The 12,362-nt window shown below is 46.4% G+C and overlaps 2 protein-coding genes across 7 annotated transcripts in view; one reads left to right on the top strand and one right to left on the bottom strand.

Moving 5' to 3' along the window:
* GATB (glutamyl-tRNA amidotransferase subunit B) overlaps window positions 1-1,992 on the top strand; it is a 102,413-nt gene extending 100,421 nt beyond the window's left edge. The window contains exon 13 of the mRNA XM_047717645.1: window positions 1,308-1,992. Coding sequence (XP_047573601.1) covers window positions 1,308-1,430 — 123 coding nt within the window. The 3' untranslated portion in view covers window positions 1,431-1,992. The remainder of the gene's footprint in view (window positions 1-1,307) is intronic.
* Window positions 1-12,362, bottom strand: part of FHIP1A (FHF complex subunit HOOK interacting protein 1A) — a 279,678-nt gene that overhangs the window by 39,401 nt on the left and 227,915 nt on the right. The window contains exon 13 of one of the 6 annotated variants that reach the window (XM_047717644.1): window positions 1,962-9,373. The exons of 4 other annotated variants lie outside the window; for them this stretch is intronic. In XM_047717644.1, coding sequence (XP_047573600.1) covers window positions 9,120-9,373 — 254 coding nt within the window. In that variant the 3' untranslated portion in view covers window positions 1,962-9,119. Of the gene's footprint in view, window positions 1-1,961; window positions 9,374-12,362 lie in introns of those variants that run through there. One more of the 6 variants, XM_047717639.1, reaches the window with a different exon arrangement.

Raw genomic sequence — 12,362 nt, 5'->3', positions numbered from 1 at the left:
CAGGTCAAGAGCTGAAATTAAATGAATATTAGAAAAAATACAACTTTTCCTATACGGAATATCCACCCCTGGGGTTTAATCTCGTGGAGCTGGGTTTACAGGGGTGTTTATCAAGCTTACTAGACCCGAGCTTTGACCTCCCAGCATGGTGTGCTTTGAATCGGTTATAGCTAGCTCTGCTTTCTAAGAGACCTCTCGCTAACAAACCAGCAGGCATGACTGCAGAGAGGGAAGAAAGATAGGCAGACACTTTAGCCCCCTGCCTTTAAGAGGCGGGAAGAAAGGCAGAAAGGGAAATGATTTGTAAATTACGGAGAAAATCCTTGACAGAGGAGCATAGCTGAACACCAAGTCATTTTGTGTTCTGAGCATAGAACAAAATATAAAAGCTAAAATGAGTACCATCGTTCCCTCCCCAAGTCCAATCATATTGTCTAGAGATTTTTTAGTGGGTAAAAAATTGCTAGCATCTCTTTCAGAATAATATCCACCCACCTATCAGCTTGCCAGGGACACTAACAGCTCTGAAAAGAGCTCTCGATAAGGTAAATGAGCTTGCGCTGGGTCTCGGCAATCTCCCATCTCCCTGCCTCATCTGTAGTGACTGATAAAGACACACTTTCCAGCTTGGACTCATTCTGTAGCACTTAGTGCAGATACACACGGATGTCATTACCCATCGAGATGTGGCAGAGGAGAAGGTCATGGTGGGTGGCCCTGACAGTCCATGCTGTTGGATAGGAATCTGGAGCCTCCTGCTTTTGTTGTGCCCATCTTGCCCACCACACTCCGCAACCCAAGTGCCCCCGGAGAATTGCCCTTTGGTGGATTTGTTTTCTGATAAACACATCTTCCTGGCAGGGAGTCGGGGGCAGAAGGAAAGCCATGCATTTCAGTGTCTGCTGACCTCCACTGGGGGATTAGAGAAGGGCCTCGCTCCAACTACACCAGATCATTCATCTTTGGTTACCCCCAAGACCAAGAAGCTCCGTGTCCTCATGTCAGTGCGCTGCCCAGGACAGCACCCTCGTCCCCATGTGCCAGCTCTCACTGTAGGCAGTCCCTCGTGATACGTCACAGCCCTCTTCTTGTCCACTTTCTCAAAAGGCACCATGGCCAACATCCTGTGACAGGAGCCCAGATACCTCCTCAGAAGATCACCCCCTCCTCCTTCCTTGTCTCATTTTATATCTAATACTAACAGAAAAGAAACTGAATTTAAGTTTCAGTAAACATAAACCTTAACTTTGCATTTTTAGGTATGCATGTCATTATTTTCTTCTCTAAAATAGTTTCTATCTTTAAAGGTAATGGACGTGAAGAGGGGGAACCCCAGAGCTATAAACAAACTGATTGGGTTGGTCCGAAAAGCAACTCTCAGCCGAGCAGACCCAACTGCGATAAAGGAGATCCTGGAGAGGAAGCTGTAGCCATGAGCCGTCCCAGGTCCCTCTGTGCCCAAGGGAGAGCAGAGCGACCGTGACTGAGAACTGGAGCCCATGACACGTGCCATCCAGTGGCTGGACATACCAGTGCCTCCCAGGCCCCAGCCACGGGATGCCACCTGCACAGACAGCCCGGCTGCCTCTTGGACATCAGACTGGTTCCAGCTGCGTTGGTGGTAAAGAAACAGCACATTTCCAGCGCTCAGTGATGCAGAACTAAGTGAGACCCTGTTTCAGAGGCTGTCACCGTTCTAAGAGAACTTTTCATTCGTTGGCATGCAGTATTTTAGACCTGAGAGTAGAGGAGTGGAGCGAAAAACCACCACAGAATTGACACGTTGTGAACACACATCAGCCTCAGGAGGCCTCGTGCGGACAGGAAGGAGAGCGTTAGTCTTCCTTACATTCCCTCATCCGAGGACTAAAAGTGACATGGCCCGTTGAGCTTCCTAGGGATCCTGGAAGGTAGAGGTCTGAGAATTAAGTGAAAAATTTTTTTGAAAAAAAGAACAAAAAACATTTTCAAATAAATTTAATGAATAAAATATATACTGGAATATCACATAAAAAATTGTTACACTTCAAAGATTGTATAGTTGACAACTCCCTCTCCCCCAACCCAGGCCAAAGAAAGATAAAAAGGGGGGAAAAAGCTGTAACATTGATTTGTTTTGCCTGGGAAGAATAAGATTATAAGCTTACGTACATCAGAATCTTGACCTTAAACAGTAATCGTGATGCCGTTAACAACATCTTCATGAAGGGTGGGCCACCTTCACCCCGGTGCTTGGGACAGGAATGCACTTCTCTTTCCTGCACCCGAGCGCCCCTTTGCGCCCTGAGCGCCTCTGTTCCCTCTGACTCCCCACACGTAAGGACCAGTTTCCCAAAGGCTGCTCTTTAAAAGCACATGTCAAACTGGCATCCGGAGAAGAACAGACTCTTCGGAGTCTCAGATTTTGCACTGAATCCTCTAGCTGCTAAGGAGAATCCGAGCATTGCCCTCACAGACGGGGCTGCTTTGGCAGCTGGGGGCCTTGCGGACGAGCAGACCTTCCCTATAGTCAGTGTAGCAATGAACCAGGCTCCAGCTGCCGGCCACTGCCCCGGACTTCCCTACCTCAGAGTGGCGCGAGAACCTCCGTCTGACCTAGCCAGAGAAGCAGAATCAGAAAGGAAACCAGTTGTGTGTGGTTTATTCCAGACAAGCATGAAGAGGTAAGGTTTTAAACAGAAACTTACAAAAACCACCATGAGTGACCCAGAATATTGTGAGAGGAGGTGTTCCCTCACCAGGAGGCCTTGTAGCCCGAATGCATTCTCTTCGATACTGAAAACTACTAGACCTAGAACTAAGATATTTTTTTTCCTTTTCCAGAGGGAAAGAGTCCATTCTCTCTCCTCGCATTGCAAGTCTGAATTGCAAATGGGCAAGACAGTCCGAGACTGGATTCTGGCAGGATCGTTGTTTTGTAAGAAATAATAGGGTTTGGTTTTGTTTTACAAACTCCCATTTTCACCAAAGGTCTGGCTTCTTGGACATCAAACTTTTCACAGAAGCCACTGGGGGATCTTTCCAGATCATTTTAAATCAAGGCCTTGCTTAAATGGGTGATGGGGGTGGGGAGGCATCTGGATGGAGACAGTTTACCAAAACTGTTATATCCGATGTAAACTGTACCATGAACTGATCACTTCCAGAGAAAAATGCCGTCATGAGAACACCTGGTCTTTATGGTGATGACTGTCCACCTCTGACAGCAGCCCCATGGTCTCAAATGCCCACTTCTGAAATCCTGAATATTGGACAGTTAATGTTGTTACAACTGCTAATAAAAAAAGTGAAATCAAAGCATAGCTCAGATATCATCCTTGGAACCTGACTGTATATTCAAAGATATGTTTGCATAACAATGTCAGAAATTCACAGAGTATGGCTCTGCTCATAAACAGACCTGAAATACAATTTTAAATATGTCTTTGCATGAGTGAGAATTCAGTCTGCTTGTTTGCTGTTCCAATGAAAATCTCATTAAAATGTAGGAGTCGTGTCCTCAGTAAAGCCATTGCCATCTGTCATTGGAATCCACACACCTATAGGCTGAGGGGGGAATGTGCTGGAAAACTGGCTCTTTCCCAGGTTGGCGTGAACCTGCTTTACCTGGCCATGCCCAAACCATGTGTTCTGTTACTTGAAAAGGACGTTGGTTGGTTCTGGTGGGAGGTCAGGAACGCCAGCCTCAACACTCAGCACACTACCTGGCACAGAATAACTTTAGCAAATGTTGATTAAATTTATAAAACAAAATTAGCAGACAGCCTTTCGTGGGGACTTTTGGTATGAGAGGTTGGTGCTGCCAACAAGTAGGCTTTTAAATTCTGGACATCTGGGTCTGGGAAGGAGCTTCTTGGCTCTGTCCAGGCTTATGTATCAAGGTGAACTTCTCTTACTATCTTTCAAAGTATACATGCCCCAGGAAGAGGAAGCTAATTGTTATTTATACCAAGTTCAGCAAGTTTTAGCTGAGCGTACACACGTACACTTTTGTAATTATTGCTTATCTGGAATAAGGCAATGGAACTTTTTAAAGTACACACCCTCCTAGAGCTTTGAGTTGATTAACTCAATACACAGCTTATGGGAATGACCCACAATTCATATCATCTTTTTCATTTCTGTTGAATGTGCTGCACCATTTCAAGGATTCTACATAGTGACTCTTGGGAAAAAAACACACACTGAGTCTGTCTCAAAGGCCACGTTATTTACCCAGTACCAGGAGCAGCACAGAAACGGCCACCACGCTTCTCTAGCAGATCTTAGACAAACGTATTCATGGGTTATTTGTGAACGTGGCTGACCCTTAAGTGAAAAATGGATAGAATCTGATTGAAATTCTGTCTCATTGCCTCCCTTAGTCAAACAATTTAGCAAAAATCATTTAGGTAAGATCAACACCAAATTCCCTCTTAAAAATATCTCCAGGGCAGAAAGGGGCCTGTTATAGGTCTTTTGCAGGCTTGTCCCAATAAAAAGTCAGCGGACACACTCAGAAGCACGGACTTCTGCAGCCTCAGCTCCACGAAATTTATAATCTGGCCCAAGAGCTTCCATCACCCTTGTCAGGTTCTGAAATGACATAGTAAACTTAAGCTCCCCAAAGGATGCCTGAATAACACATTGAACGCATACCGACCATGCCTATGGGCGGTCTGGTAACTTGTGTGGCTGACGGTGAGTTAGGTATACTCACATGTCTTGAGATGGGAACAAAATACACAACGACCCAATGGGATGGGAAGGGTCAGTCCTAGCTAAAATGATCATCTTTCTTAGGATCCTAAGTACAGGCACCAAGGAACTAAAGGCCTCCCCCGCCCCGTCCCCATCTTCCTCCCTGCAGAACCTCACCAAAAGTCTTTCACTAACGCTATGTTTATCCAGTTAACGAGCCGCCAGGGTAACCTGTTCTCTGAAACAAGTAATGGCCTAACAAACGCCTGAACATAGGATTCACTGAGGCAAAATTGCCCGAAACAATTCTTAGTCTTCCAAAGAGCTTGTTCTAAATCAGGTTTAGAGGGAAAAAAGAAAATCAACTCCATTTTCTTTTTTTTTTTTTCAACTCCATTTTCTAAAAATGCTTCCTCGATGATGTGATTTAAGGCTGGAGTAGAAACCAGCTCTACAGTGTTCTGTGTTAGGCTGTGATCTGATGGACAGCGAGGGCTGTGTGGTTGACAGAATGAGGGCTGAAGCGGGAAGGGACCTGCAAGGATCTTCTCAGTGACTGAGAGTGGGGGTGGCCCCAGCTGCCAGGAGGACCACAGCTTCCAGGAAAAGCCAACACCGCAGAGCTGGCTGAGATTCACAGCAAGCCGCAGGTACACCGGCCCTGGCCACTGACCTGAAGGAGCACGTGCAGGAATAAATGTTCTGCAAGAGAATGTTTCATAAAAATGGCAAGCTGGAGAGCCATGTCAATAAATGCAGGGCCGGTAGTTAGCAATTAATCCGAGCTGCCCTTAAATGAGAATCGGAGCTTATGCTGGACACACTTCCCGTAACACCTGCGCCGTGGCCTCCACCCCCACCCCCATGCAGCCCCTCCCTCCCAAGAGCTAGGCACCCGGATCCGGACTGAGAATGCGCAGCCCTTCCACAAGTCCGCACCTCGGAACAGAGCTGGACATCAACCCAACATGACCACGGCAACCAAGCGCATTCAGAGATGTCAAAACAGCTTTCCACCCTGAGTACCACTGGCCGCCCAAATGGAACAGGCAACCCAAATACTCTTGTGTCCTGTTTTTGGAGCCTGTTCCTGCGAGGTCGCTCTCCTGACAACACCACAGCTCCACGAGGTCTCAGTAGATTGGAAATCAACTACATCTGGTCTAAATTAAAGCCACTAGCCACAAAGGTACTCCTGGGAACCCAAGAAAGACCTGAATGCGCCCTCCCTACACACGATAGAGACCTCAGTTCCAACCCATCAATACATCAAATTATTTTCCAAGACAGTACAAGGCAAACGGGCAGCAGTTTCATGATTCCTCTAAATACCGAGGAAAGGAAGTTATCTACTGATAACGAAAATCACATCTCTTTAGCTGGTTACTCCAGCATCCCCATTTCATGGCTGGGGAATTGTAATGTATCCCCCAAGAAACTGTATTTTAGGCTAAACTCACCTGGAATTTCTTTGCCTGAAATTTTAAAAACATTTACTTGGTGATTCCAAAAGTCAATTTTAAATATCCCATTGCTCGCATATACTCTGAATCATAAAATTCACTCTATCTAGAACTTTACCTCAGACCCAGCATTATGAATTGAAATTTATGTGTGAGGTTCCAGGAACCTTCCAGTCACTTTTACTGCCCAGGACCATCACGCTAGACACAGCGACGCCAACCTCAGGGCTGCGGCAAAACTGTGCCCTCAAGCAAGTACCACAGCGTCTGAGGGGAGCCGGCCACGTGGAGAAGTGACCACACTCTGTGACCACTTTTTAAAGCATGCCAGTATCTTCACAGATTTTCCCCAAACACGTGACAAAAAACAAATTTCTAAGGGCCTCACCTATTACTTTGTTTGGAATATTCTACTTATTTTTTCCCACCAAGGCGTTCCCATCATCACCCACCTGCTGTACAGTATAATCAAATCAAAGCTCTTTCCTCCGAACCCCTCAGGATTTGTCCTTCTCCTGTTTACAGCCTCAGGACTCTGCTATTTCTCCTCTTATGTCCACACCATTCTCTGAACCATCCTCAGCTAAGCCACCTGGCTGTTTCCCTTGACCGTGTGGGGTTTTCCAAGTCTCCATAATGTATTTCCTGGTCACATTTCTGACTTCATTTTGAAAACCCCTGAACACAATACTCTGGAGGAGGCCTATACTGGATTCAGAAAGATGAACCAGTCCCCAACTCCAAATAGAGTTATCATGTGAGTTTGCTACCAGCGCCTCGCCCCCCCACCGCCACCGACAGCGCAGAAGTTAATTTTCCTGCCTGCCACCCCAGACACTAGTCAACCCTGTCCTCCTTTAAGTTAAGTCTAGTTCAGTACCTATTTTAAAAATGCTAGGAGACACAAAAGCCATCTCTTTCCTAAAAGGGCACCTTCTACTCGAGGCTGTGGAGTTCTATGATAAAGCAACACAGACTGAAGAAGAATGAATGCCAACACCAGATAAGGGAGACAGGTGTGCATCACATCAAAAAGCTAAGAAATATACTTTTCCAGGTATGACGTTTGCATTTTACATACCTGGTATGTCCAAACTGGAAGATAAACACTTGTGCAAAACAAAGCTAGAGGAAAATAAATTACAGTTTAAATTCCATCTTCCTGTCCCTTTTTCTCTACCTTAAGTCACCTTCTTTTCCAGGGGAGAGCTGGGGGTTTGCCAGTACCAGTGAGTGCCAGGAAGCCACAAACAGGCCAGTCTGTTGGGCCACAGACGTTCCCACTGCGGACCACAGCGGGGCAGACCATTTTTCAAGACAGACAGATGTGAAGCCAGAAGCGGACATCTTTGGTTTCTTGCTTGGACTGGGAAGCACTGGGACGCTGACTTGTAAGAGTCTCCTAGCCCAGACCAGGTCTCCTGGGGCCCTCATTCCACGGGCTGGCTCTCTCTCTACACAGAGCTGCTCCAAGATCCACACAAGGCAGAGAAGGGCAGCAGTCTCTGCCCTGCAGGGTCTCAGATGTGATTCTGCCCCCCCACCCCCATTAAGCCCAGACCCACACTCCTGGCACCACACCTAGGGCTGCCCCCAGGCAGCCCCGCCCACAAAAAAAAAAAAGGAGAGCTGGAGCTTCCAGTTTCCCTCCCAATAGGGAGGCCCATCACCCTTGTTTTGTGCTTCTCACCTGCCCAAAGCGGGGCGGGGCTGAATATCCACAGACATCAGCTGTTTATGGTCTCATCTTTAACAGCACGGTTATTTTGGTGGCTTAAGGAGACCGGTGCTAAGCATAATTGCACCTCTTGGAGCAGGCAGCCAAGCAGCACAGAGGCACTAATGCATCATGTTGGGACCTTCTAATGAACCCCATTACTCAGAAGGCAGCACTGCCGCATGCCATGAGTCACCGCCAGGCACTGGGCTTTGCAGGGTTCCCCGTGACCTGTCCACACTCACATCCCAGGTCCCAGAGTGGCCGTCCGGTTCCTGTTTCTCTGCACAGTGCAACACAGGAGAGGACGTGAACAGAATCTAAAATAATCGCCAGTTTGTTTTTACAAGTTGCATCTAGTTTACCTTTATCCTTTTCCCCCCACTTCATACTCCTGCTGACCCCCCCCACCAAAAAGCCCCCTGTGAAACAGCTTCACCAGTTCATCTGTTTTCCTTTCAGAAAACACTTAAAAAAATAATGATACGTATATGATACCCTGCTTTCTTCATCAGATTAGACTTCTAAAAACCAATGTAACAGTTTGCATAAGTATATTTCATTTTGTGCAAATCTTACTAAAATAAGGCTGTTTCCAGTGCTTAGGTAGTGATACACGGATTAAAGAAAGCTCTCAAGCAACAAGAAAGTCTCCCCGCATTCCAAATTCTCCGCAACTCCATCTGACCTCCCAGCAGAGAGCTGAGACCAGCGGGTTTGCCCGCACCATAAGGCAACGTGTTGGGCAGAGTGCAAACCTTGGAAGGAAAATGCAAAGGGACAGAAGCTATGTGCTTGTGTGATGGAGGCAAGAGGGGCTCCATCTTTATTCTTCCCTTTTATAAAATGGAGCCCAGATGCAGAAGGCAACGGAGATGGGCCATCTTCCCTGCTGTTGAAGAGCTTATTAGCCTTCTGACATGGAGTACTTCCAGAAGCTACCAAACCCCAGTTTTTGCTTAGTGTGATCTGAGCTGCAAGAGGAGTGACTCACCGGGATGGGAGGATAACAACCGAAAATCTTGAGGGGGAAGAAAGAAAACCTGCCAAAGGAGCCACCAGCTTATGAGACTGACATTCTACAGAAGGTGGAAAGACCCGGCTAGAGAGAGAGGAGGTAGACAGAAAATCGCCCTCCCCACAAATCAAGTATTGTCAGGAAATATCAAAGTAGAAATTTCTGTAAGCAGCTTTGCATTTAACATTCAGTCAAGACACTAAAACCTTAAAAAATCAAGAACCTCTATTAAAAAAAAAAGCTAACAATAGGAGTCCTCAAAGTCACCCAGGATCTTGTAGCACAGAATGGAGTGTTCCTGGGCCAAGGCAGCTAGTTCCTTGAGGAACTCAGGGAAGAGGGCAGCGGCCAGCATGGTGTTCTTCACTGGCAGGGGCAGGCTTGGGGGCACCCCAGCCACCTTGGCTCTGTTTGTCAGGAAGGGCTGAAGCACTCTTGGGGGACCATCTAAAAGGTTCTTGCCGATTCCTGTCCTGGAAGCATCCTGAATGGGATCTGAAACCAGAGAGAAAACAGACATGGTGACGCTCCCTGGTCCTTCAGGCCTGCCCTCTCCGGTGAAGTTGGGGGTTGGGGGGCTGGTGCGCTGTCTGGTAGTGGCTTCAGTCCCTGTCACTCAAGTCTCAAGACACAGCCCTGGAGTGCGCATCCCATCCACCCTGCAGCACACACACTTGCAGATAGCCTCCAGCATGGGGCATATGATGCAAGAGATTCATCCCGAATCCTGTGCAAGGAACTTCGTACGGGAATTGTGGCAAGAAAATAGGCTGATTAGGAACCTTCCATGCCCAGGTCACGGCGAAGGGAAAACACGTTGTCACTGCATCAACTGGAGGAAGACTTAGCTCACTACATGTCACTGGGGGAGTCCCGACGCTCTACCTGCTCTTGCCAACCTCCTGGTACTGGGCGGGGGCCGGGGGGAGACCATTCTACCGTTACCCGTCAAGCCCTAATCACACAGCACAGCTGCCCAAGACAAGCTGGGTGGAGGAAGCTTCTGGGAGCTCTCTGCAGCTCAGGCCCGAGGACATCCTCAGGACCCCGGTTTCTCGAGGCCAGGACCTCCAGGCCTTTTTGGAGGAGAGAATGGAAAAAGCCTTTTAAAGGTTGGAAATAACGGAAAGGAGGTTGGGTGCTGGTAAGACCAACCAGACCGGGAACTTTGCATAACTGTGGGCATCTATCTAGTGGCAGCACGTGGCTTGGAAGCCTCCGTTTAAGAAAAGTTTCCAGGGATGGGGCGCCTGGGTGGCTCAGTGGGTTGGGCCGCTGCCTTCGGCTCAGGTCATGATCTCAGGGTCCTGGGATCGAGTCCCGCATCGGGCTCTCTGCTCGGCGAGAAGCCTGCTTCCCTCTCTCTCTCTCTCTGCCTTCCTCTCCGTCTACTTGTGATCTCTCTCTGTCAAATAAATAAATAAATAAATAAAAATCTTTAAAATAAAAAAAATTAAAAAAAAAAAAAGAAAAGTTTCCAGGGGTTTCCATCTCAGTTTCAGTAACCCGGGTCTGAGATAAGATGAGCCCAAACTTGAATGTATTCAGATGAGTTGCATTTCCATATCAAATCAGTTTTACTAATTAAAATGGTTCAACTTTCCGACTCCTTAATTCTTAAATATCTTCAGCGCTTCATATATTTATAGGAATTATTTATGCCTCCTTCTGCCCCTATTCAAACAGTCTCACCACTCTTTATAAATCATTACATTCAAGCTCTTCATTATTTTGGCTGCTTTTTAGAATTCAGTCCCATTTTTCAACACTCTGAGAAGAGTGTTGCTTAACTACAGTACTAAAAATTCTTGACATTTATAGTACTTTCCACATCTCACTCCTATAGTCTTTAGTGTTAAAAAAAAAAAAAAACTCTTCTGCTTTACTGCTTTAAATATCTTTTAGATTAAAGTTTATCACAGTTCATGCCATAAAAAACTGGAAGAGTTGCTGAGAATCGGTCTGCTGCTACCTTTTAGCGGAAACCCACAACACGTCCCGACCACAGAGGACAAAAGTGTTGACGCCACCAATGTACACTGCCCACCTTGGAGACCACCCCCTTCACACCCCCTTGCCAGCCCCCAGCACCGCAGCTCTTCAAAGGGCCCAGCAAAGCTCACGAAGGAAGCCGGCCTGGAGAAGAGCGCACAGTGGGACTCATGGGCAATAGTTCCAGGCCAGGATTCCACTTGTGGAATTACCTCCCCCATATCTCTGTACCTCTACAGCTTACTGGCGGTGGCTAAGAAGGGCACAGACTCCTCTGCTCACTGGCTGAGCAACAGTAGAGAGGATGCTTTACCTGTCTGTATTTTGATGTCCTCAGGTGTCAAAAGCTCACAGAGTTGCTTTAAGGATTCAATGAGTCAATAAGCAACGCAACACTAAAAACACAAATAATCCAATTAAATGTTGGCAGAAGACCTGAAATAACGAGACCATGATGAACTATCACTTTACACCTGTTAGCATGGCTAGACTCAAACAGATGAGAAGTAACAAGTGTTGGTGAGGATGTGGAGAAAAAGGAACCCTCGTGCACTGTTGGTGAGAAGGCAAACTGGTGCAGCCACTATGGGAAATAGTATGGAGCTTGCCAAAAATAGAAATGCCATATGATCCATTAAGTCCACTTTGGGGTATTATTCAAAGAAAACAAAAACACTAACTTGAAAAGATTTGTGCACCCGTATGTTCACTACAGCATTATTTACAATAGCCAAGATATAGAAGTTAACCTAAATGTCCACTGATGGATGAATGAATAAAGGTGTAGTGTGAGTAGTGCCCGGGAGGCTCATTTGGTTAAATGACTGCCTTCAACTCAGGTCATGATCCTAGATCCTGGGATCAAGTCCTGCATCAGGCTCCCTGCCCAGTGGAGAGGCTGCTTCTCCCTCTGCCTGCTGCTTCCCCTGCTTATGCGCTTGCTCCCTCTGATTTTAAAATCTTTAAAAAATTAAAAAAAAATTTTTTTAAATAAAGGTGTTTTGTGTGTGTGTGTGTGTGTGTGTGTGTACACAATGGATTATTAGCCATAAAAAAGAATGAGTTCTTGCCATTTGCCACAACAGGGATGAACCTAGAGGGTATTATGAAGTAAGTTAGAAAAAGACAAATGCCATATGATTTCACTTATATGTGAAAGTTAAGAAACAAAATGAACAAAGAAAAACAGACAAAACAGACTCTCAAACACAGAGAACAAACTGGTGGTAGACTGAAGAGAGATGGTGGGGGGCTAGGGGAAATAGATGAAGGGGATTAAAGGGTACACACTTCTGTACCCCTTATGTAACTATAACTTCTGTTATAAAATAGATGTCACAGAGATGAAAAGTAAAGCATGGGAGTACAGTTAATAACACTGTAATAATGGGTGGTAACAGACGGGGACTAGATGTCCCACAGTGACCGCTGAGGAATGCACAGAATTGCTGAATCAATGTTGTACATGTAAAACTAACATAACATTATATGT

The sequence above is a fragment of the Lutra lutra genome, chromosome 2 (assembly GCF_902655055.1).
Source record: "Lutra lutra chromosome 2, mLutLut1.2, whole genome shotgun sequence".
Taxonomy (NCBI): domain Eukaryota; kingdom Metazoa; phylum Chordata; class Mammalia; order Carnivora; family Mustelidae; genus Lutra; species Lutra lutra.
Note: the sequence above shows the minus strand (reverse complement) of the source record. Positions and strands in the feature narration are given on the sequence as shown.